Source organism: Schistocerca serialis, chromosome 2 (genome assembly GCF_023864345.2).
Source record: "Schistocerca serialis cubense isolate TAMUIC-IGC-003099 chromosome 2, iqSchSeri2.2, whole genome shotgun sequence".
NCBI classification, from domain to species: Eukaryota; Metazoa; Arthropoda; class Insecta; order Orthoptera; family Acrididae; genus Schistocerca; species Schistocerca serialis.
Genome location: NC_064639.1, coordinates 615,734,003 through 615,761,908, shown reverse-complemented (window position 1 = coordinate 615,761,908; position 27,906 = coordinate 615,734,003). Strand labels below are relative to the sequence as shown.

At 40.1% G+C, this 27,906-nt stretch overlaps 1 protein-coding gene across 4 annotated transcripts in view; it reads right to left on the bottom strand.

Moving 5' to 3' along the window:
* LOC126457666 (forkhead box protein K2) overlaps nt 1–27,906 on the bottom strand; it is a 109,901-nt gene that overhangs the window by 50,883 nt on the left and 31,112 nt on the right. For all 4 annotated transcript variants that reach the window (XR_007585499.1, XR_007585498.1, XR_007585500.1 and 1 more), the window contains exons 6-7: nt 9,753–9,943; nt 1,755–1,939 (exon numbers count right to left, since the gene is read on the bottom strand). Coding sequence is in view for 1 of the 4 variants with exons in the window: in XM_050094164.1 (XP_049950121.1) it covers nt 1,755–1,939; nt 9,753–9,943 (376 nt within the window). In the remaining 3 variants the exon portion in view is untranslated. The remainder of the gene's footprint in view (nt 1–1,754; nt 1,940–9,752; nt 9,944–27,906) is intronic.

Sequence of the window (27,906 nt, the reverse complement as noted above, 5' to 3'; positions counted from 1 at the left end):
TGAATTCTATTCTATTTCGGTGGCTTGAAGGAGGATGAAAAATTATCACAAAAAAGATGATGATGACAGAAAACTCACAAACTCCATGTTAGGATTTGTGTCTAACTACACCCACACAACCCGGCTGGCCCATCAGTACCGACAACAACCGTGTCATCTTCAGCCAATGGCATCACTGGATGCAGTAAGGAGTAGTGTGCGGTCAGCGCACCACCATCCCAGTCACTGTCAGTCATTGTGACCTGGAGTATTTGCTACTTGATCAAGTAGCTCTTCAATTGCCATCACAAGGCTGAGTGCGCCCTGTTTCGGTCCTCCCAGCAAGAAACCTGGGGGTTTTCCACGAATAAAACTCGGGACCTCACCGTGGCTGTCAGCTGCATTGACAATTAAGTTAAGGATGCAAATTGGATTTGTGTCTAAACCAGGTGTTATTTTTTTTTTTATAGAATCTTTCATGTTTGTTCCTCAGAAGCACGTTACTACTTTCAACAAGGTTCATTAAAAATGAATTTAAGTAACACTGTTTGCATGGAATTTCACTAGCACCTATGAAAATATTCATTAAAAGTGGAAATTTATTAAATGCAGGTCTTAATATGAGGTTATAATCTAATAAATAAGATGTCTAAATTCTGGTCAGTCATCTTCTCCTTTTGACAAACTAACAGTTGGTGTTACCAGGTAAAGCAAAAATAGTTTGAAAGACAATGAAAAACAACTCAATTCTAACAGCATGGAATGTTGAAAATGTGACTAGAGGCACAATGTCAGCATATTCTCCTTAATAAGGTAGTCAAGAGACCAGAAACAACATTCTGCTGTCGTTTTGGACAATACACGGGCATGAAGTACTCTGACGATAAATTATATATTCAGTCTGTCAAAAAGCAGCATACACTTCACCGCAGGACAACTTTTTTTTACAGCATAAGGTAGCTGTGTGAAGGAACAAGAAGGGGAAAGTAAAGAGAGTAGGACAAAAACAACATGGGTTGTTGCATCTGATGAATTTCTCCAAATGAACTGCTTTGAAAATGAACTTCAACAAGAGAATTTTCACTTTCAAATAACAGTTCCATCCACTGTAGTTGCATAAATACTATTAAATTTAAACTGACAGAGTTATGATTACAAAATTTTCTGTCTATTGAAATATGCCATTGTGGAAGATAGATGCAAATAGTATTTTACAAAGTAATATTATGACTTCTTCTTCTTCTTCTTTAAAGAAACATCATTCCAAACTGTCATGAGCAGCACTTAGTTAAATAGTAATCTGACACTGAACAAAAACTTTCACAATGTATGAAAACCTAATCTTAAGTTTGGTAATAATGAGCAGTGACACCTGCAGCAACTATTAAAACACAGTTCAAATGGTTCAAATGGCTCTGAGCACTATGAGACTTAACTGCTGTGGTCATCAGTCCCCTAGAACTTAGGACTACTTAAACCTAACTAACCTAAGGACATCACGCACATCCATGCCCAAGGCAGGATTCGAACCTGCAACCATAGCGGTCACGCAGTTCCAGACTGTAGCGCCTAGAACCGCACGGCCACTCCGGTCGGCTAAAACACAGTTATCGAGAATTTTGTTTACTTATGCTTATACTCTAAGAATCTAGGAGGCCCACAAAATTCTTTATAATTTGAGGTCAAATGTTCTGAGAGAACTAATGTTTGAACAAGATCCTCAACAAACTGTTTATTACTTAGTTCATGCCATTATCTACAGAATAAATGCATACCAGAGTTTCCAGGAGAACCAGGAGCTGACTGGCTGGTCTTGACCTCTAGGTGTGAGCTATGGACTGCCGGTGATGGGACAGAGCATTCAGGATACTGTTCTGGTGCTGGTGAGCCTTCTCGAGAAAGGGACTCTGGTGTCATCAATCCACTTACACCAACATGACTTGGAGAAGCAGGGGCACTCCTGGAAAATTTAGGATAAACTTTGATTTAAAAACTATTGCTAAGTCTACGTAGATTACACCCATGTGTGCTAGACTTAATACAATAATTACATATAAGGCTTTTGCAGATCCATCTATCACCATATAGCACTACTTCTAAATCACAAAATGCTATGAATCAATTCATAATGAAGGGAATAACAATAACGAGTTGTTCTGTTATTGACAGGTACAGAAACAAGACAGTGAATTTTGCTACACTTTCAGACAAGACCTTCCTCAGAACTAACAGGACACACACACACACACACACACACACACACACACACACACAAAAGGCAACATTCTTGGTACTATTCACATGGCTATTGGCCACTAAATGCCTCATGTATAACCTGATTTGTTACTTTCACTCTTTTCTTTATTTATATTCCACCAAGGACTTCCATTATAATACTTAAATCAATTCAGTATGACCAAACACTTACATAAAACTTTGGGATTTATAAATCTCAGAATAAACACATGGTTTGAGTACAAAAAAAGACTTCATACTATTTTAGCACACTGGTAACTCTTATACAGAGGAAGTGTCATGAGAATAGTTTACTTTTTTCAACTTTCTGCTCCAACTGCCACTATTGCAGTAAAGTCTTACCCATGATTTATAAAAATACAGTTCTTATGTATTACTGTGCATAACCAAGTGAGGCTTACCCAAAATTACCAACGTATAATAACCACAGAAATGTCGAAGAAACAGGGTCAAAACTTCGAACAATGTTATGACAGACAAAAAAAAATTATGTTTCAATCCTGAATGTGATTTGTGAGGTAAAACCAATGTGAAATTACAACACAGTTATTTACAAAAAACTAAAGCAGAATTGATGAGTTCTCAATTTTTTCTGAAGTCATACTTCATTATGCTAAAATAAATATGATTTCACAAGCTATAACACAACACTATACTCTCTGCATATGTAGAATATTCTCTTTTTATGTCTCAACAGCAAAAAACCCTTTCTGATGAGAAGTTCGAAAAAAAGTGTTGTTTTGAAACTAATTTAAAAATTATACATTTGTCTGATAAATGACAAAGAATTGAAGCACTAATTGGATTTCAAACGTATCTATTATTTACAACTAATTCATTCACAGATGACAATTTTTTTTCCTTTTTTCAAATGAATAATGTTTAGAACAAATATTTGAATTTGTTATTTACAAATAATGAATAATAATTTTTATCTCTATTTGTTATACATCATTCGAATAAGTTTTGCCAGACCCTGTCAGTCAGATACTGCTTGTATAATACACTACAAAATCACACACACACATATGCGCGCGCAAGCGCAACTTGCACACACACCTGCAGTTTCAGAGAGCTGAAACTATACTGTGAGCGGCAGCACCAGTGCATGATGGGAGTGGCGACTGTGTGGGGGTAAGGAGGAGGCTGGGGTGGGGAGGGGGAGGGATAGTATGGTGGGAGTGGCGGACACTGAAGTGTTGCAGTTTAGACGGAGAGCAGGAGTTATTACATTCCATCCTGGATTTTCCATTGTTTGACATTACAAAATATGTGTCATAAATTGTGTATCTGTCAAGATTTTAAGGGGTGTGCACTTAGCAGGAGCACAATGCACTCTGTCCAAAGAAAGAAACAGAATACTTTGTGGTAGTACTCCTTTGCTCTAACTGTCTCCGTTCAACACCACTTGCTCATGTTACTGTTTCTCTCAGCAACCGGCAGTGTTAAGCCTTGATTTAGCTGCAGCCACAGTCTGCTCCTGGTTCTCTCTCTCAACAAACTGATACATACAGAATGAGGTCACTCTTGACTGTTTACGTAATATTTGTTGTGTTTATTATAAGTCGCTCTTACACAACACTACAACAATAAAACCGCACACTACAACAATAAAACAGCTGTCACCACAGTGAACTAACAGGAAAATCAAATCAAAATATTCATTATGAAAGCTGAAATCTTGTGACAGACACGTAATGGTAAATGGCACTTTTAGGTTGCGCACTGTGTGTTACACTGTCTGTCAATAGCACAACACTCCCTCACCTTACCTTATTAACCCTCAATACTCAAACATATATAGCTGCTTATTTTGTCCTGTACTGGAACTGCTGTTTTCCCAGTTGACTGCACTTTTATGTTTGCAATAGTGTTCCTGAAAAACCTGTTTATTCAATCAAAACAGTTTAAATAGTCCAATCTTAATCATTATGTAGGTGGATTATCTGGACCAACTGCCATCAATTTTCCATCTTCACTACCACTTCCATGACTATCTTGTTGCTTCCACAGCACTTGAAGAGATAGGGTCATCAGCTGCTAAATATCTTATTATCAAGACAAAACTCTTTATTTTGTTTTTTTATTATTTTTTATGTCAAAACAGCTGTATTTATAGTTTTTTTTACTAACAGCAATAGATAACAAAGCACAGAAGATTCATCCTTAGGTACATCGATCGTTGCCATGCTATGTGCCTGAAGATGAAGCCTTTCTGCTTTGAAACCGATTTAAATTAGTGAAGAAAAGAATAAATACAACTGGGTAGATATATGAAATTATGATAAAAAAATTATTTCCATTCTCCATAATAAGAGCTTCAATGACAGGTGCCCCAAAGAAGTGTGATACAACCACTGTCATTCTCAATATACTTAAACTATCTGACATACAGGGTGAGTAGCAATTTATGCCTCTTTGCTGATGATACTGGATGTAAGGGGACGGTGTCATAATTGAGTGACAGTAGAATGATGCCAGAGGACTTAGACAGAATTTACAGCTGATGTGATGAATGTCAGCTTGCTATGAATTTAAATTTATGTGGCCGAGTAGAGAAAACAACCTTGACACAGTCACTATAATTAAATACCTGGATGTAATGTTGCAAGGGTGATGTGAACTGGAATGAGACCATTGGTTTGGTAGTATGGAAGGTGAATGGTCAACTTTGTTTTATTGGGCGAGTTTTCGGAAAGTGTAACTCACCTATAAAGGAGAAAGCATATAGAATACTAGTACGACCAATTCTTCAGTACTTCGAGTGTTTGGGATCCCCACCAGGAGAGATTACAGGACGACATCAAAGCAATTCAAAGATGTTCTGCAAGATTTGTTAGCAGTAAGTTTGATAAGTACACAGGTTTTACAGAGATGTTTCTTGAACTCAAACCGGAATCCCTGGAGGGAAGATAACATTCTTTTCATGAGGCACTATTAACAAGTTTAGAGAACTGACATTTGAGGCCAACTGCAGAATGATTCTACTGTCACCAAAGTACATTTTGTGTAAGGAAGGTGAAGATTAGGCAAATTAGGGCTCATATGGAGGCATAAATGCAATCATTTCTCTCTTACTCTATTTATGAGAGGAAAAGCAAAGGAGACGATTAGAATGGTATGTGGTACCCTCTGCCATGCACCATACGGTGGCTTGTAGAGTATCCATGTAGATGTACATGTAATGTACTGATTGGTATGGTACCTTTAACAGCTGCAGACTGAGGAAGTAGTACTTGTATAAATTATTTGCTGAAAACATCCCCATAATACCACCACCACTGTTTCAATGCTCCCTTGCACGGGTGTTAAAGGTTGTTCCTTGACAGGAAGTTGCCACAGTAACTCTGTATTTGTTATTTCATCGGTAAGTATGTAGATACAGTTCATAGGTTTTGTGGTTAAATCTTTCATAAATTTAACTGGTGTGTGTGAGTTTTGGTGTCATATCATCAACTCTACAGCACTTTTGAAATTAGAATTACTGTGGCTGTTTCTTACATTGTGGCCATGGCAGTGTAAGTTTGAGTGTCTGTATTTACATACTGCTCCATCCAATAATTTCCACAATTGGTTTTCATTTTTCTTTGTGTGTGGGTCCACAGTTATGGGGAATTTCTTAAAACGAATCATTTTCCCTGAAGAGAAAAGTATTATTTACATGTAACAACTGATCAATTTCATCTACATCATTTTCAAGAGAAGCATTACTCTCATAAATATATGATAAAGCATGTTGATCTAAAGGCTGTGTAGAGTGTTCCTTAGATATTAGCAACATATGTTGTACTCCACATATATCTGAGTTCTTATATGAAACAGCAAAAATAGTAAGTACAAGAACAATATTATAAAATATAATACTGTATGTCGTTCCCATACACATGGTGGTTTTACTTCGTTTCACATACGAATTCAGGTACAAGAGGTAACTACAATAACTTTTTAACGTCTGATGAACACTATGACAACTGTTAAATACACATACTTGTTCAATACATTCGTGTATATGATGGTTCACTTTACAGTGACAAATCAGTCAAAAAATGACAACTGTGATGTATAAGTAATCCTGTCAAAACTAAGCTGCCCTGCCCAAAAAAAGTTTTTATATAATACTTTTTTATTAGGGAATTTTTTAAACTTTTTCTTAACATCTTCTCTTCATTATCAAGTTCACAGACCTATTTTGGGATGATCATATTTTGTTGTGTTCCGATAGACTTTAGCACCAGACAGATTTAAATTATACTACGTTTTCTTAACACCACTGTCACTTGAAAAGTTAATGCTACAGTATTTTAATTGGAGAAATATTATTTGAGCTCCATGGTTGATGATGAACTCAGTTGTCTGAAAGGCAGGGTCATATATGCCTCAGAGGCATTAAGTTCAACTATTGAACAGCATATAATCAACACGTTCAGACTGATCTCAATGTTACAATTTCATTTCACAATATGTAAAGCGTCCAAAGATGGATCATTCTCTTCTTAAAAATATATGAGCAACAGAATCATGGGTCCAATAACGTCCAATAGTCTGTACCAACTTCCGTGTTGTGACCAGCAGTATGTGTGCTATAGTATTTCAGTGACTGTCTGTTCTAAACCAAGGGAGCAACTAAGATTGTCCACAAATAGCATAGCCTTCAGTCACACCGGCTGACATTTTACTTGAGAAATTGGCCATGTACTAATCTTCACAGAACAACCAGCTTGACAGGTATAACACTAGAAGGGATCAAATTACAATGTGCCAGACAATATCATAATCATCTCCGAATGATAAACTCTCCCAATTTCTGCGAGGAAGTATCAATGTTTATTTATTTATTTTTATTGACCAACCCAAAAAACTGGTTTGTGGGCACTCATGTCAACAAATTTATATCCTTTACCAATGTTAGTGTCCCTATACTGCTGATGTGGGTTTTTGCACAATGCCATCATTGATTTCTTAACTCTTGCCGCTTCAAGCCACCACGGAATACACTTCTGTGTATACATTCTAAGGCTGGCTATGATCATCTACTGAAGTCTCATCTCGACACACAATGTACCAAAGTAATGGGAAATATTTTTATCAATATACTACACATTTGTACAAACAACCTAATAATTCCTATTACTTACACCACTAATCACGTACATATTTATCTAACACCAAATAGAAGCAAATACTACGGGTTTAGCTATGAATTATTTTTACTTCCCTTCCCCTTTGTGAGCTGTGAATTAAGGATTCTTGATCCAACAGCTGGCTGTATTTTAATGTGTACACAACAACTACTCTCATCTTTGGTGAAAACACACTTCACACATCAATATTGCCTTAGTTGAATCCAAATCAGTGATTCACTTGTATAAACAGTTTTTATGTAGCCAAATATGCTGCATCATGTAGATTTCCGTAAAATGTAAGCTCTCACAACCACAAACATTACAATTATTAAAATTTTCCATTCTATTATATCATGGTCAAACAGATTTTCTTCATATATGTTTCATCCTCACCTGCAGATGATATCTTCTGGGGGTTACGGCTTCAATTCACTGCACATAATGGCTTACTGCTGACTGAAGTGAAATTTCCACTGAGGAACATCTGCACAGGAATGCACATGTTTTTAAAATTCAAGAACAGATGACAGCTTTCAACTGTTGTGCACTACTGCTACTGTTCTTCAGTGTTGACTAGTGCACAACCTCTTTGCTGCGTGTTTTCTAAGATGTGACCTACACAGCCACACATATTTTTTTATGCAAGATAAAAAGATCTGGGTATTCACAGACTGATCATTGTTACAGTCACATCTCAGTGATAGTTGTTATGTCCTTTTTATATCTGAAGACAGGTACCCACTGAGATCCACATTCTTGTCCAAGCAACTCAGGCTTGTAGACTTTTCTCACTCAGCCCACAAAAATTTCACAATCCCATGCTGTTGCTGCTTCTGCTGATGCTGCTATGGATAGCGATTTGAATCACCATATAAGAAATGCCCGATGTACCTTGGTAGTTGATATGACAACCGTAGTACACAAATTCACAAGCAAAGGTTATGAATTTTGAAGACTGGCAAGCAGTAGAAAAAGCAGAATCTTATGGCAGGATACCGTGTAGCTGTGAGCAGGCGTAGAGGACCCAGCTGAGAAGGATACATGCGACAGGTGAGACTGTGAGTGGGGAAGTAAGTCTTTCCCCTCACTCCGGTTGTCTGTGTTATTGGGAGTCAAAAAAGTAATGTGTGACCACTGACACCATTGTCAGCCTTGTTTTGTTTCATTGTTCACATCTGATGCAGTCCCGCTTCCTTTTACTTTTTATGCACAGCACCAATGACAAAGAGGAGGTTACTAGTGAAACATGTACGCAGGCATCACATACACAATGCACGCAAGGCACAGATTGGAACACCCTACTATTGGAGATGATAAGCATGGAGAGCTGCATCAGACCAGTCTCAGGACTGGAGACAACAACAACAACAACAACAACAACAACAACAAGCAAAAAAGTATTTCCTATGAAAATATATATATATATATATATTTAAATATTTGCATAATCAATGCTAATATTAATAAATTATTGCTACAGCAGCTACTGATACCAAGTGCACACAAATGGAGAATATGACTGAAGTTATTTCAGAAGCGTCAGTGAACTAAAGAGGGAGACAATTTAATATATTTACATTGCTCGAACTTTATCAAGTCAGTCACAGTTACAATGCACAACTTAATTGTATTCATAAAAATGTTTTTAGAAGAACGTGTACTCTTCTGCCTACATCACGTCACAATGAACATACTATTACACTGTCACACTTCTGTCAGGTGCATTTTTCTGTACATGGATAAAAGTGGGAAACTGAATAGGAGAGCTTGAAGGCAAGTGTCAGAAGGGAAAAATATGAGGACTAGCTGTAGCAAATCACACTTTACAGTCAGGAAACCACAACATCCAATCTGATGATACCTGTAGCTGGGATCCAATTGTGCTAGTATGTCAAAAGTGTTTGATATTACACTTTTGTGTGGATGGACTTCACTACAAAATTTTGCTTCAGCAATAGCTAATTTCTGTATGCAGTAAATAAATCATGACCCTCCCACCCTTAGGCCCTGGTGATGTCTTTTGCAGTTAGTGACAAAACTTCAGATTTATCAAGAAAATACATCTGGCTGCAGCACAACAGCCTAGAGAATTTTAATAATTGTACAATGCACACTTTCTTTAGACGGTTATTTGACATCATAAAATTACTTGAGAATGCACATGTAACTTTAAAAAAATTCTGCATGACTTATTATTCAACACCTGCTACTAAAAAATTTCAAGGTTCTACAAGGTTTAGTATCATAGCTTGTAAAATATCAAGGAAGTTACGACCCTCACTAATCTTTCACACCAACTTCGTGGAGAATCCCTTTCTATCAATTATACTGCTAATTCAGATACATCAGATCAGAAATAGATAAAGCAAAGCAAGAACATTGTCTGCTACATACCTTGAAGACAGACCGAAGGGTGCTCGAAAGCAGGATACTCCCCTCTGTTTTCTTCTGCGAAATGCTTGTTCAATCAGTTTTGCTTCAGACTGTGGATCAATGCGCCAGAAAGAACCTTTCCCCGGTTCTTCTTGCGAACGTGGAACTTTAATAAAATATCGGTTGAGTGAGAGATTGTGTCTGATGGAGTTCTGTTAACAAGCAAAATAACTGTATGTACATTCTTATCCTATCACCGCAGAAAGTATAACTGAAATCTCTTACAGTATAACAAGACTACCTCATCTACCCAGAAGAATATTAAATCTTCTCTAACACACATTGGATAAGAAGGTTAAATGCTAACAATTCTATACAATGTTGCTACTCGCCATATACCGGAAATACCGAGTCGCAGATAGGCAACAAAAAAAAACTCTCCACAATTATAGCTTTGGCCATTAAGGCTTTCGTCAACAATAGACAGACGCAAACGCACACACACGCACGCACGCACACACGCGCGCGCGCGCGCACATGCACACGCCCACGCCCATGCGCACGCGCTCGCGCACGCGCACACACGAATCGCAACTCTCACACACAACAGCAGTCTCAGGCAACTGAAACCACACTTGTTACCATTCCATCCTGGATTTTCCATTGTTAACAATTCTATACAGTGTGATTCCATAAAAAGACGCAAAACTAAATGGGGATGAGGAACATCCTGCTCAACATTTTGAGGTACGGAATGTGGTTTCTGTGAAGTTACGTCACGGAATGTGGGTTTAAAGAACTTTACTAGAACTGGGGCCTATTTATCTATTGGTCGATTAAAATAGTAGCAAGTCAACCAGTAACACTTGCATGGATGGTTCAATTGAAAAATTCCTTTCTAAATAGGCAGATGTCCCTATTAAAAAGGCACCTTTTTAAACGATAAGCTGCACGTAGATATTTCATTGTCAGGCTGATAGTGGTTTCTTCAATTTCCTGAGGGTAGCACAAAACGCTTCAGAGTTGATCATTCCATCAGAGGGAGGACACCAATCACAATAACCCCTCTAGAGTCCCAGAAGAACGTCACCACGAATTTACTGACTGAAGGTGCATCTTCAAACTTTTTCTTCGGAGGTTTGGTGGTGTGGCCCCACTCCATGGATTGTCCTTTTGTGTCCAATTCAAAGTGATGAATCCATGTTTCATCGCCTGTGACAATTTTCGCCAAAAAATTGTCATGATCAGCCTTGTAACATGCAAGAAATTCTCCACAGTTTGTCCTTCATTGGTCTTTATGTTCTTCTGTCAGATGGGTAAGGAATCCAGTGGGCACACACCTTTGAGTACCCCAATTCCTGGACAAGTGTGTCACCACTATCGATCAAGCACCTCGAATAAGGGTGGCTGCGCGTTCCAACACTGCAGGAGTCACAGGTTTATGTGGACATCCAGCATGCAGGAGATCAAGACAGATTTGTGCGGCCTAGTTGCGATGATGACAGCTGCCTCCCCTGATGACTCACCATGCTTTTGTACACTGCCAGGTCTCCGAAGACATTCTGCAAGCACCTATGCGTGTCTGTGATGTTCTGGTTTTCCGCCAAAAGAAACTCAATGACGGCTCTCTGCTTGGAATGACCCTCCATTATAGACACCTTTTTGAATGCTACGTAGTGCTGCAGCCTATCAGAACTTCAGGAAATTATATGTGTGGAAGCAGAAATATTTCATGGGGAATATTCCATTATATCCTGCAACAATTCCGGATCTTTTCAACCAAAACTGACCAAGGAAAAAACATGCTGCACTACTTATTGAATGCCCCTCGTATTTGCATATATAGCAGCAGAAACACAAGCATACTTACATATTACGAGGGTTGCCCAGAAAGTAATGCACCACTTTTTTTTCTTCAATTCTTTACTGAACGTAATGAGAATTACACACAAGAAAGAATGGTGTTTTATCTACACACCCTATTTTTCCACATAACCTCCATGCTGTTCTATGGTCTTCCTCCAGCATCAAACAAGGGCATATATGCCATGCCGGAACTAATCCTTGTCCTGGTGGCAGAGCCAGTGCTTCACTATGTGAACTTCCTTTGCTGATTGGCAGATGCAGTGCCAATTGCCAAGTCGTAATGCGCCTGACATCGCGAATGACAACATCAGCTTGATGCAACATGTCAGGTATGGCAGCCGTGGATGGTCTCCCCAGCAAATCGTGGAGCTCTGCCAAATCACCTTCTGACGACCTCACCCTCCGTGCCCAGCGATTAACTGTACTTCCGTCAACAGCATGCCCCATATACTTTGCACAAGCATTTGTGAATATTGCCCACAGTTTCTTTCTCTGCAGTGAGAAATTAAATGATGGCAGGTTGCTTGTAACATGCATCACCCACAGACACCATTTTGAAACTATCCTGCAGCTACGCCATCTGTCGGAAGTGACGGAAACTTGGCATGCTCACTCAGGAGATTTCAAATAACACATAGGCACCATTTCGCATTCGTAGAATTGTTTTCGGGTGAGAAAAAAAAAAAAAAAAAAAAAAAAAAAAAAAAAAAAAAAAAAAAAAAAAAGAAAATGTGGTGCCTTACTTCCTGGGCAACCCTTGTATAAATGTGCATGTTAATGAACTCATCAGAATTCAGTAGATCTCATTTAGTTGTATGTCACAATTATTTTACCTTCAGACGCCACATAATGTGAACAAAAAGAAGGTCTAGCTATGGGGAACTGCTTATCAGGAATGAACGTAAATATATTTTTGGATTGGGGTGAAAACAAATATTTTGAACATTCTGATGACCTGAACAAAATGTCATATACTACCACCGTTATGCAGATGATACACTTGTCTTGCACAATTGCACTCTTGATGAGGCTAACAAATGTTGCCAACAATTTAATACATTTCATAAGAGTGTAAAGACAACAGAAGAATTAATTTTTTTGGACCTGAAGTCAAAAGAGAATGGGATGTCCACTTATTCAATGTATTCCAAAAACCCACTACATCTGATTGCATAATTCACAACCGTTCCTACCATCCTCAGTCTCATAAAGAGACCTATTTTTGCTCAGTTACACAAAGGACAATCAAAATCCTTTAAGTGTGGTGAATATTAAGACTGAATTACACACACTGAAAACGGTAGCATCGAGCTATGGCTTTGACCCAACACCAGTTATGAGATTGTACACCAAAAAGCAGCAGAGGGATACTCTAGGAAGAGAGTGAAAGAAGAAAGACAGATGTATAACATTACCATACTGTGGTCACATAAGCCGCTTTTGTTTCAAAAAATTAGGCTGTAAATTGGCTTCTGGGCAGAGAACACTGTAGGATAGTAGATAAGATCAACGCATATAACAGCTCAAGAGTATATAAAATAACATGTAGTGACTGTGATAAATTTTATGTTGGGCAAACATAGAGAAACTTCAAAATGAGGGTTACAGAACACTTTACTGTTAGTCAATACAATACCTCAACACCTAGCATTCATTTGGAGATTGCAAGCAATTTTTAATGACACTGTAAAAACATCACAATTCCTCAAAAGGCAGAAGAAAGTAGATCACTAAACACCCTAGAACAACGTTCTGAATTTTTTCCTACCTGTGAGAAGAGATGGTTGCTAATAGGAACTTTTATGAATTGTGAATCACATGCAGTATTCTCTTAACCATAATAATAATAATATGAATATAAACATTTTGCCATGTATTCTTTCATGTTTGCTGCTATCTCATTTAAATTTTGTCTGCCTAATATACGACGAAACTAGAGTGAGACAACAGCAAACGCAGAAGAATATACATATCATGTCATGTTTATATTCGTATTATTCTTACACCGAATAGTGATACAATCAGGAATCAAGCACGGCAATTGATTAGATTTTTGAATCTAAGATGACTAATTTCTGTGCAGAATGTAATGTACTAAAGTGGCGTCTACAAAGATTTTCAAATTGAGAAAAATTTTCGCTAAACTCTCGTTCAGAGCATCTTCTATCATACGCAGTCTATTATTTGGTTCTTGTTGATCATTATCAAAGAAAGAAGCAGTGTAAGTAACAACAAATAGCACTCTCTTGCCATTGTTTCGCTAATGAGACTTCTTTTTTTTAAAAAAAAAAACAAAACAAAACAAAAACAAAAACGGCAGTAGCGCGCACAAAAGCAAGCAGGTTGTAAACACTCATTATCAGAATGCGACAAACAATGCATGACACAGTACAGTAATGCATTTTCAGCTTTGAGTGACGTAAACACCTATAACAAAGAGGACGGCACTTATCAGATCAAAGAAAAATAAGCAATCAATTCAAACCAGACGAAGCACGTGAAAAAGGAAGGGTACCCGTATAAATACAGACAGACCGCCTGACGCATAGCAACGGCTACCTGGTAAAGCTTAACTGCTAAGTTTACGACTCGAACCAAACTACTGTAGCTGTATCGTCATTCATTCGACCTAAATTGTGTCTCATATTACAATGGACCAACTTTGTTTCGATTTGGAGGTGCGGCCTAAAACTTTTCTCTCCCCTTGAATTTCAAGTCTCATTTTTCAGGTGCGGCTTAGATTCAAGTGCGGCTTAAATTCAAGTAAATACGGTAACACCCAGACAACATCTTTCATGAACAAACTGAGTTAAGAAATCAGATGTATAGCCAGAATATTGACTGTGTTTTAACCAAACGGGTTCAGTTTAGAGTTCGCCCCATTTCCTGCATGTTAAATTGACTAATCTGACCTGATATGTTGGATCATCATAATATCCAGGTCAGAGCTGACAACCTCATTATATGGTACACACACATTTTTTATCACGTCCATCTTATTCAATATGTTGTTCATGACAGTTTACATCAGTTTTTATCTTTAAGTATATTCTACTCTTATATACTAAGTGTCCAAGCATGATATTTAATCCACCACAGCTATATCTTGAAACAATCTCAGGAATAACAAGAAATGCTGCAATACAAACACACTAACCTATCAGTCAGTTTCATGTTTGCATTCTATGACAGTAGCATCCAATGTGGCCAAAAAAGTCACTGTTTGAACATCTGATGGCTGTAACATGTATGCATGTAATCTTTGTATTGTGAGTTACGACAGATGTTGTATCTTACTGTAAACGCACAAAGACTTTATTATAATTAGATTTTACATATCCAGAAGTTTTTGATTTTTTCTACATCAGAATTGATTTTGACATCATGGATAATCTATAACTGACATAAATGTCATTTGCTATAGTCATACATAATACACAAGCAAACTTATGTGTCTAGTGTTTTGTATACAAATGTTGTTATGTAGTAAAAATTGATAGCATACAATTGCAAATCTAGCAATGTCAAGCAATGTGGAATATCAACATGGCCACACTGGTGGAAGCCTGAGAATATCTTGTCAGCAGTATCGCCAGGAAAGTTTACATCCACCTATAATTTTTTGTTTGTCCTCTGTGTCAGATGCCACTGACGATTCACTCTATGCCCGATTACCAGTCTTGCAATTAAATATTTTACATGCAACAATGATGTTAAAAATATGTATTTTAACAAATACTTACAATTGTGGAGCACCAAGCACATAAGACTTTTGCAGACATCTGTATTCATGAGGTGTGGTCCACAAAACAGTTTTTTCTTGATTTAAATTATCTACCACTGCAAGGCATACTACAGGAAAGACATTCCACCTCTTTGTCACATAATACAACAAACAATAATCTGCCAACAGACTTTTCATAATAGATGGCACATTAGTCACAACTGGTATGTGTTATGATGCTGCAGCACCACTAAAATTCCAAACATGCATTTTGTTTACAGAAAGGACCACAATAATATCTTAACAAATAAAATTATATACACAGAGGTATAGTTATCACAGACCTCAAAAGATTTCAGTTGTTGACTATTACAAGGGCTATTCAGAAAGTAGGGAACACATTGGCACTAAAAAAAAAAAAAAAAAAAAAAAAAAAAAAAAAAAAAAAAAAAAAAAAAAAAAAAGTACAAGAAATACATTTTATTATATACATCTGAAGCGGCAACTGACACACTACTATTCCACATAGTACCAAACACACTGAGGCAGTTATCATAGCAGCGGACAAGCTTTGAAAGACCTTTGTCGTAAAATTCGGCCGCCTGAGACTTCAGCCAGTGAGTCACGCCCACCTAGAGTTCCATGTCATCAACAAAGCTCTGCATTGCAAGCCAGTTCTTCACCTTGGGAAACAAGTCGAAGTTGCTTGGTGCGAGATTGAGGCTGTAGGGCGAATGAGGGAAAATTTCCCATGTGAATGAATTAAGGAGTTCTTTATTGCGGTTTGCTGTGTGAGGTCGAGCATTGTCGTGCAAAAACAAGATTTTGGATGTCAGCTATCCTCGGCATTTGTTTTGAACTGATCTTCTAAGACTGTGCAAAGTTTGACAGTACCGGGCAGAATTTATGGTTTTTGTGTGCCCCCACTCCACGGACTGTAATTTTGTCTCGCAACTGACGTGTTTCATCCAAGTCTCGTCACCGGTTACGATTCAATCCAGTATGAATCACCACGTTTGTGGTAGCCCTCCAGAAATGTCAACATTGCCCCCATTTGCTGTTCTTTATGGTGCTCTGTAAGCATCATGCACAAAATTTGTGGCAGCCTAGCTTTTGAGTGACAATTTCAAACAAAAAAGTCCATGAAACTTGTGGAAAAGGAAGCAAAAGCTTCGTTATAGTGAAGCAACGGTTTTCACAAATCATTTCATCAACTTTAATGACAAGATCATCAGTCACAATGCTCGGGCGTCCACTCTTCTCTTCATCATGAACATTGGTTCGGCCATTTTTAAACCAAATGCACCATTTTCAGACGGAACATTCGCTCATTACGTTGATTATGTACACTTCGCACAGTTCACGATAAATTTCTATAGATTTTAGGTTTTTTTACCAACAAAAACTGTATCACAGACTGCACCTCAAAAACCAGACACGCAGAGACGTTCCCACTATCACAGATGGATGCCGACTGAGCTGCCGAGCACGCACATACGCGATCGGCGTGCACCTAGCGGCGTCAGACAGAAACGTTCCTTACTTTCTGAATAGCCCTCATAACTGCAGGGTACTGATTTAATTTTGTTGCCGGTGGTTTGTAGAAAGGGAGATGGTACTCAGCAGCATCTGAGAGGTGTTCCATAAAGTTCAAGTCAGTTGAACTTGGTGTTCAAGACATCAACATGAGTTCACTATCACACTTCTCAAATTACTGTAACACAATTCTGGCCTTGTAATATGGTGAGTCTTCCAGTTGGAAGATGTCATCACAACCCGGAAAAAGACATGAAGTATGAAGGGATGCAGGTGGTCTGCATAACATTCATTTAGTTCACAGCTGTCAAGGTGTCTTTGATTACTATGCCAAGTCACACAGAAGCATAAAGTGTATGTCCTCCATAGCACAATACTGCACTTTCCAGCTTGAGTCCGGTGACACAAAAGTTATATGTTATGTTCACTCAAGAATATGGTGTATCCACGCTGAGTAGAACGACACCACTTTTAGTCGAAAACTAAGAGACTATTTCCCCAAATATGATAACATTAATGAAGACATACTATTACTAATAACTTTATTTACAATGTAGTTTTCAGTATTTCAGTATTCAATTTGGGTTAAACAATCTTTAACGTTTAAATGATTAATGGAAAGTCTAATATAAAGATGTGAAACAAATACTAACAAAGAGATAGAGGGGCTGGCCAGTACTTACCTCAGCTCAGTACAGCCGATAGATACACAAAAAACAGAACCGAAAATTTACGTTCCTAGCTTTCGGAACAAATGTTCCTTCATCAGGGAGGAGAGAGGGGAAAGAAAGGAAAGAAGGGAAAGTGAATTCAGTTACTCACAACCCAGGTTATGAAGCAACAGGGAAAGGAAAACAGGGAGGGTAGCAAGGATGGAGGCATGGTTGTCAGAGGGAAGCCAAAGATATTCTACTGTTAAGTACTGTGCCAGCTTCAAACCAAAGAGGATGCATACAGAAGTAAAGAGGTATATAGTACAAAGATAAACACAACTATGTAGGATGAAAAGATGCGTGAATGGCTAAAGAGGAAAGGGAAAGAGGAGAGGACTGAAGAGTAATTGGGAGTGAGGTTGTTTAACGTAGGTTCAGTTCAGGGGGATGGCGGGATGAAAGCATGTGTTGGAGTGCAAGTTCCCATCTCCGCAGTTCAGAGGGACTGGTGTTGGGTGGGAGAAGCCAAATGGCGCATACAGTGTAGCAGGTTCCCAGGACCCTAGAATTATGCTGGAGGGCATGCTCTGCTACTGGGTATTGGACATCTCCTAGGCGGACAGTTCGTCTGTGTCCGTTCATGCGCTCAGCCAGTTTAGTTGTTGTCATACCGATGTAAAAGGCTGTGCAGTGCAGGCATGTCAGCTGATAATGACATGTGTAGTTTCACACGTGGCCCTGCCTTGAATTGTGTATGTTTTACCAGTAGCGGGGCTGGAGTAGGTGGTTGTGGGGGGATGCATGGGGCAAGTTTTGCAGCGGGGTCGGTTACAGGGGTAGGAACCGCTGGGTAGAGAAGGTGGTCTGGGAATATTGTAGGGTTTCACAAGGATGTTACGGAGGTTAGAGGGACGACGAAAGGCAACTATGGGTGGTGTGGGGAGAATATTGTTAATACATTCCTCCCTGTCCAACAACAATTTTCGTACCCCCAGACTGCACAGAAGCATATTGTCAAGGGATGATCTCATTTCAGGGGTTGACTTGAGAAAGTCATATCCCTGGCGGAGTAATTTGTTGATGTATTCGAGGCCAGGATAATATTGGGTGTCAAGGGGGATGCTTCTGTGTGGTCTGGGGGTAGGAACATTCTTGTTGGACGGGGAGGAATGTATTGCTCGGGAGATCTGTTTGTGGACAAGGTCTGCAGGATAGTTGCGAGAGAGGAAAGCACTGGTCAGGTTATTGGTGTAATTGTTGAGGGATTCGTCACTGGAGCAGATAAGTTTGCCACGAATACCTAGGCTGTAGGGAAGGGAGCGTTTGATGTGGAATGGATGGCAGCTATCAAAGTGAAGGTACTGTTGTTTGTTTGTGGGTTTGATATGGACAGAGGTGTGGATGTGAGCTTCAACAAGATGAAGGTCAACATCCAGGAAGGTAGCTTGGGTTTTGGAGAAGGACCAGGTGAAATTCAGATTCGAAAAGGAGTTGAGGTTATGGAGGAAATTAAGGAGTGTTTCTTCACCATGAGTCCAGACCACAAAGATGTCATCTATGAACCTCTACTAGGCCACGGGAAGCAGCTGTTGGGTCTTCAGGAAAGCCTCCTCCATGTGGCCCATGAAGAGGTTGGCATAGGACGAAGCCATCCTGGTTCCCATGGCCATTCCCCTGATTTGTTTGTAGGTCTGGCCTTCAAAAGTGAAGTAATTATGGGTGAGGATGAAGTTGGTAAGTGTGATAAGGAACGAGGTTTTTGGAAGATCTTCGGGTGGGCATTGGGAGATGTAATGCTCAAGGGCAGAGAGACCATGGGTAAGTGGGATGTTTGTGTAAAGGGATGTAGCATCTATGGTGACAAGAAAGGTTTCAGGTGGGAGAGGACTGGGAATGGATTTGAGGCGTTCTAGGAAATGGTTTGTGTCTTTGATGTAGGATGGGAGTCTGCGGGTCATAGGTTGGAGGTGTTGGTCTAACAGATCTGAGATACGTTCTGTTGGGGCTTTGAAGCCTGCTGCAATGGGACAGCCAAGATGGTTCTCTTTGTGGATTTTGGGTAATAGGTAGAAGGTAGGGGTAAGTGGCTCAGGTGGAGTGACTAAGTCTATGGAAGCTGTTGTGAGGCCTTGTGAGGGACCTTGGATTTTTAGGATTTTCTGCAGCTCAGTCTGGATGGAGGGAATGGGATCCTGTGTAACAGCTTTGTAGGTTGAGGTGTCTGAGAGTTGACGCAGTCCTTCTGTCACATACTCCACACGGTCAAGTACCACAGTTGTGGAGCCTTTATCCGCCGGGAGGATGACAATAGAGCGGTCTGTTTTCAGCTCCTTAATGGCACGGGATTCAGCTGGGGTGATGTTGGGGGTTGTCGGGATGTTCTTCAAGGAGGACTGGGAGGCAACACTGGATGTGAGGAATTCCTGAAATGTCTGCAAGGGATGGTTTTGGGGGAGGGGAGGAGCATCCCTTTGAGAAGGTGGTCGGAACTGTTCTAGACAGGGTTCAACACTGAGTCTAGTATTTGGGGCTGTGTTTAGATAGTGAAGTGATATTTCCAGTTGAGGTTCCGGGTGAATGAGAGGAGATCTTTAACCAGGGCAGTGTGGTTGAATTTAGGTGTGGGGCTAAAGGTTGAGCCTTTTGATAGAACAGATGTGTCTGGAGGAGAGAGGGATCTGGATGAGAGGTTTAGAACTGAATTGGGACTGGTGATATGTGGCATTTCCAGAGACATCTGTTCTATCAAAGGGCGTAACCTTTAGCCACACGCCTAAATTCAACCACACTGCCCTGGTTAAAGATCTCCTCTCATTCACCCGGAACGTCAACTGGAAATATCACTTCACTACCCAAACACAGGCCCCAAATACTAGACCCAGTGTTGAACCCTGTCTAGAACAGTTCCGACCACCTTCTCAAAGGGATCCTCCTCCCCTCCCCCAAAACCATCCCTTGCAGACATTTCAGGAATTCCTCACATCCAGTGTTGCCTCCCAGTCCTCCTTGAAGAACATCCCGACAACCCCCAACATCACCCCAGCTGAATCCCATGCCACTAAGGAGCTGAAAACAGACCGCTCTATTGTCATCCTCCCAGCGGATAAAGGCTCCACAACTGTGGTACTTGACCGTGTGGAGTATGTGGCAGAAGGACTGCGTCAACTCTCAGACACCTCAACCTACAAAGCTGTTACACAGGATCCCATTCCCTCCATCCAGACTGAGCTGCAGAAAATCCTAAAAATCCAAGGTCCCTCACAAGGCCTCACAACAGCTTCCATAGACTTAGTCACTCCACCTGAGCCACTTACCCCTACCTTCTACCTATTACCCAAAATCCACAAAGAGAACCATCCTGGCTGTCCCATTGCAGCAGGCTTCAAAGCCCCAACAGAACATATCTCAGATCTGTTAGACCAACACCTCCAACCTATGACCCGCAGACTCCCATCCTACATCAAAGACACAAACCATTACCTAGAACGCCTCAAATACATTCCCACTCCTCTCCCACCTGAAACCTTTCTTGTCACCATAGATGCTACATCCCTTTACACAAACATCACACGTACCCATGGTCTCTCTGCCCATGAGCACTACCTCTCCAAACGCCCACCCGAAGATCTTCCAAAAACCTCACTCCTTATCACACTTACCAACTTCATCCTCACCCATAATTACTTCACTTTTGAAGGCCAGACCTACAAACAAATCAGGGGAATGGCCATGGGAACCAGGATGGCTTCATCCTATGCCAACCTCTTCATGGGCCGCATGGAGGAGGCTTTCCTGAAGACCCAACAGCTGCTTCCCGTGGCCTAGTATAGGTTTATAGATGACATCTTTGTGGTCTGGACTCATGGTGAAGAAACACTCCTTAATTTCCTCCATAACCTCAACTCCTTTTCGAATCTGAATTTCACCTGGTCCTTCTCCAAAACCCAAGCTACCTTCCTGGATGTTGACCTTCATCTTGTTGAAGCTCACATCCACACCTCTGTCCATATCAAACCCACAAACAAACAACAGTACCTTCACTTTGATAGCTGCCATCCATTCCACATCAAACGCTCCCTTCCCTACAGCCTAGGTATTCGTGGCAAACTTATCTGCTCCAGTGACGAATCCCTCAACAATTACACCAATAACCTGACCAGTGCTTTCCTCTCTCGCAACCATCCTGCAGACCTTGTCAACAAACAGATCTCCCGAGCAATACATTCCTCCCCGTCCACCAAGAATGTTCCTACCCCCAGACCACACAGAAGCATCCCCCTTGTCACCCAATATTATCCTGGCCTCGAATACATCAACAAATTACTCCGCCAGGGATATGACTTTCTCAAGTCAACCCCTGAAATGAGATCATCTCTTGACAATATTCTCCCCACACCACCCAGAGTTGCCTTTCGTCGCCCCCCTAACCTCCATAACATCCTTGTTAAACCCTACAATATTCCCAGACCACCTTCTCTATCCAGAGGTTCCTACCCCTGTAACCGACCCCGCTGCAAAACCTGCCCCATGCATCTCCCCACAACCACCTACTCCAGCCCCGCTACTGGTAAAACATACACAATTCAAGGCAGGGCCACGTATGAAACTACACATGTCATTTATCAGCTGACATGCCTGCACTGCACAGCCTTTTACATCGGTATGACAACAACTAAACTGGCTGAGTGCATGAACGGACACAGACAAACTGTCCGCCTAGGAGATGTCCAATACCCAGTAGCGGAGCATGCCCTCCAGCATAATTCTAGGGACCTAGGAACCTGCTACACCGTATGTGCCATTTGGCTTCTCCCACCCAACACCAGTCCCTCTGAACTGCGGATATGGGAACTTGCACTCCAACACATCCTTTCATCCCGCCATCCCCCTGGACTGAACCTACGTTAAACAATCTCACTCCCATTTACTCTTCGGTCTTCTCCTCTTTCCCTTTCCTCTTTAGCCATTCACGAATCTTTTCATCCTACATAGTTGTGTTTATCTTTATCCTATATACCTCTTTACTTCTGTATGCATCCTCTTTGGTTTGAAGCTGCAAAGTACTTACAGTAGAATATCTTTGGCTTCCCTCTGACAACCATGCCTCCATCCTTGCTACCCTCCCTGTTTTCCTTTCCCTGTTGCTTCATAACCTGGGTTGTGAATAACTGAATCCACTTTCCCTTCTTCCCTTTCTTTTCCCTCTCTCCTCCCTGATGAAGGAGTATTTGTTCTGAAAGCTAGGAACGTAAATTTTCGGTTCTGTTTTTTGTGTATCTATCGGCTGTCCTGAGCTGAGGTAAGTACTGGCCAGCCCCTCTATCTCTTTGTTAATCTTTAACGTTTCTCAGCCAAGAACTCTTTTTATACCAACTGAACTGGTAAAAATATAATTGCAAGCTGTATTTGGCCTATTCAATGATTAAAATGCTTCAAAATAAGCTCAAAGGTTGACCCATAACACTTTTCACTGACCACAACTAATGACATTTGTACGACACAATAAAGCAGAAAAAAATGTCTACTATAACATCTAGATTGCACTGTGAAGTTTATTAAGGATACGAAATAAACTGAGACACACAGTATGTGACAGCTGACACACAATCTTGCACTAGTGCAGTTACAAAAGAAACTAGATTTTGTAGTACTTGTTGTTCTTTTTTTTCCCTGCCCTATTATGCCTACATCTCCGACATTTAAATATGAACCACTTCTGAATACTTGTCTGTTTGTGAAAGCAGAGATTTTCCAGTATGAGTCAGAGTAAATTGATCATGGACAGTCGTAGAAGGCTGGGTACGAGAGCTTTGCGGACCTACCTAAATCAGTAACATACTATGATTTTGTAAATGTTTCTCTGGCAATGCCTCATTGTTGTCTCAGCTCTGTTGATGGCTACTGTGTTCACCTGCAGCCATTAGCACTCCACAGCTGACTGCTGGCAACAGCGCTGCGAGCTGTCGGGGATCTACTTACACCATCTCGACTATAGTTTTGTGCGAGAACAACGTATAGATGTCTCACTATGTGTCTGTTGACGAGTGTTGCCCTTTGTTTGTCAGTTCAAAGAAATGCTTTCATAGAAGCAGTAGCAAACATAAAAGCTGTTGTTGCAACTGACTGAGCCATTATGCACTTCGTTGTCATGAAATTTTGCATATACTCATTAGATTTTGATGTTTTCTGTAATTCTGTCACAAATAAGTGATGTTTGCTGAGCGAGTAAGAAATTTTTAAAACTCTGGAGAAAGAATAGAATTTTTCTGAATTGGAGGGAGAAATATCTGAGTGGGAACAGTCTCGAAAAATAGGTGAAGGGCTTTTCCCGAACGGCATAACAATGGCTCAATGAACTGTTCCTAGTGCAACTATCAGCAACAGACTTGTAGGACAACATTTTTCTGATAAAATTCCTGCAACTGAGTTGAAACAGTACAGAATGTCATTTTGCAAAATTTGTTTTGAAAACTAAAGTCTATTGGCAAAGCAAGCTGAAAAGAATCAAGCTGGTGTTGCCCTGATTGCAACATGTTTCTCTACGTTTCAGGTTTTTCCATACAAAAGTCACTTATGCGAGAAATCACACAAGAACTCATTCTGCATGACTTTTATTTTTTTAATGGTAGGAGTTCTTTCTGGCATCATCATTGTAAAATTTGTTATGTATCACTTAACTAAAATAAAGATGAAAAAGTATTTTTTTAATGTGTGCTGCCCTTTAAGATATCTCAGACAAAGATGTGCCAATAACATTTCAAATAATGGCATGAATAGCTGCTTTTCTGTGCTTGAAATTTTTCTAAATAGCTGGACTTCAAAGTGTTAAAGTCCTAAACACTACAACCTGGTTGCTTGTCAGACTTTATGCAGAAGATGAGACCATGGATTTGCAGATTATAACTGGAAAATCTAATGGAACATGGTTCTTAACAGATATCTATTTTTTTATGACCTACAATATGCAATAAAGTATTCATAGGTCGCAACACCATAACTGCCCTCTCACAGGACGTCTGAAGTGTGAAATGCATTTGATGATGATATAATGGCTCTCTTGCCAGTAGCTCTGTCAACTGAGTGAAGCCCACTGTCATCAAAACAAACTCTCCCGCCAGAAAAGTAAACAAGTGACCTTGAGGCATAACATGCACACAGTTGTATTCAAACACTGGCTAGGCAGTCTGCCTGCACAAGTGCTAGTGCTTCCAACCAGTAAGCCAGTCCCTGCTGTGTCATGGATATTGAGTGCGTTTTACCCCAGGTTCTGACAATTGAGGAAGAACAGTAATGATACCAATATTCCTTGTGTTGTACAGAGTGTCCATGATTATTTCTTTGACCTTTAAAATATACACCTGTATTTAACAAGATATTGTGCTTTTTACCACAATCCAACAGCACACCAGAAGAAATTTCTATGGCATAAATTTGTACTTTTTAGATTACTTTGCAGAATAGAAGTAAAGCAATAAAAAATAACAAAAGCAGTACTATTACAATAGAAAAGTGTTGCAATGAATACTAATATCACTGGAGTCACACTGTATAAAAACACGCGCGCGCGCGCGCCCACACACACACACACACACACACAAACACACACACACACAATCACAACAACAATAATAATAATAATAATAATAATAACAATAACAACCTGAGATTTTATGATATAAGCGAGCATTAAGACACGATGAAAATACTCACTTGCCAACCCTTGTCAGCTGTGCGATAATAAGGATAGTTTTTGGTAATATATGAATATATACCACTAATGGCCCCCCCCATGAACCATGGACCTTGCCGTTGGTGGGGAGGCTTGCGTGCCTCAGCGATACAGATAGCCGTACCGTAGGTGCAACCACAACGGAGGGGTATCTGTTGAGAGGCCAGACAAACGTGTGGTTCCTGAAGAGGGGCAGCAGCCTTTTCTGTAGTTGCAAGGGCAACAGTCTGGATGATTGACTGATCTGGCCTTGTAACATTAACCAAAACGGCCTTGCCGTGCTGGTACTGCGAACGGTTGAAAGCAAGGGGAAACTACAGCCGTAATTTTTCCCGAGGGCATGCAGCTTTACTGTATGATTACATGATGATGGCGTCCTCTTGGGTAAAATATTCCGGAGGTAAAATAGTCCCCCATTCGGATCTCCGGGCGGGGACTACTCAAGAGGATGTCGTTATCAGGAGAAAGAAAACTGGCGTTCTACGGATCGGAGCGTGGAATGTGAGATCCCTTAATCGGGCAGGTAGGTTAGAAAATTTAAAAAGGGAAATGGATAGGTTGAAGCTAGATATAGTGGGAATTAGTGAAGTTCGGTGGCAGGAGGAACAGGACTTCTGGTCAGGTGACTACAGGGTTATAAACACAAAATCAAATAGGGGTAATGCAGGAGTAGGTTTAATAATGAATAGGAAAATAGGAATGCGGGTAAGCTACTACAAACAGCATAGTGAACGCATTATTGTGGCCAAGATAGATACGAAGCCCACACCTACTACAGTAGTACAAGTTTATATGCCAACTAGCTCTGCAGATGACGAAGAAATTGAAGAAATGTATGATGAAATAAAAGAAATTATTCAGATTGCGAAGGGAGACGAAAATTTAATAGTCATGGGTGACTGGAATTCGAGTGTAGGAAAAGGGAGAGAAGGAAACATAGTAGGTGAATATGGATTGGGGGACAGAAATGAAAGAGAAGCCGCCTGGTAGAATTTTGCACAGAGCACAACATAATCATAACTAACACTTGGTTTAAGAATCATGAAAGAAGGTAGTATACATGGAAGAACCCTGGAGATACTAAAAGGTATCAGATAGATTATATAATGGTAAGACAGAGATTTAGGAACCAGGTTTTAAATTGTAGGACATTTCCAGGGGCAGATGTGGACTCTGACCACAATCTATTGGTTACGACCTGTAGATTAAAACTGAAGAAACTGCAAAAAGGTGGGAATTTAAGGAGATGGGACCTGGATAAACTAAAAGAACCAGAGGTTGTACAGAGATTCAGGGAGAGCATAAGGGAGCAATTGACAGGAATGGGGGAAATAAATACAGTAGAAGAAGAATGGGTAGCTTTGAGGGATGAAGTAGTGAAGGCAGCAGTGGATCAAGTAGGTAAAAAGACGAGGGCTAGTAGAAATCCTTGGGTAACAGAAGAAATATTGAATTTAATTGATGAAAGGAGAAAATATAAAAATGCAGTATGTGAAACAGGCAAAAAGGAATACAAACGTCTCAAAAATGAGATCGACAGGAAGTGCAAAATGGCTAAGCAGGGATGGCTAGAGGACAAATGTAAGGATGTAGAGGCCTATCTCACTAGGGGTAAGATAGATACCGCCTACAGGAAAATTAAAGAGACCTTTGGAGATAAGAGAACGACTTGTATGAATATCAAGAGCTCAGATGGAAACCCAATTCTAAGCAAAGAAGGGAAAGCAGAAAGGTGGAAGGAGTATATAGAGGGTCTATACAAGGGCGATGTACTTGAGGACAATATTATGGAAATGGAAGAGGATGTAGATGAAGATGAAATGGGAGATATGATACTGCGTGAAGAGTTTGACAGAGCACTGAAAGACCTGAGTCGAAACAAGGCCCCCGGAGTAGACAATATTCCATTGGAACTACTGACGGCCGTGGGAGAGCCAGTCCTGACAAAACTCTACCATCTGGTGAGCAAGATGTATGAAACAGGCGAAATACCCTCAGACTTCAAGAAGAATATAATAATTCCAATCCCAAAGAAAGCAGGTGTTGACAGATGTGAAAATTACCGAACTATCAGCTTAATAAGTCACAGCTGCAAAATACTAACACGAATTCTTTACAGACGAATGGAAAAACTAGTAGAAGCCAACCTCGGGGAAGATCAGTTTGGATTCCGTAGAAACACTGGAACACGTGAGGCAATACTGACCTTACGACTTATCTTAGAAGAAAGATTAAGGAAAGGCAAACCTACGTTTCTAGTATTTGTAGACTTAGAGAAAGCTTTTGACAATGTTGACTGGAATACTCTCTTTCAAATTCTAAAGGTGGCAGGGGTAAAATACAGGGAGCGAAAGGCTATTTACAATTTGTACAGAAACCAGATGGCAGTTATAAGAGTCGAGGGACATGAAAGGGAAGCAGTGGTTGGGAAGGGAGTAAGACAGGGTTGTAGCCTCTCCCCGATGTTGTTCAATCTGTATATTGAGCAAGCAGTAAAGGAAACAAAAGAAAAATTCGGAGTAGGTATTAAAATTCATGGAGAAGAAATAAAAACTTTGAGGTTCGCCGATGACATTGTAATTCTGTCAGAGACAGCAAAGGACTTGGAAGAGCAGTTGAATGGAATGGACAGTGTCTTGAAAGGAGGATATAAGATGAACATCAACA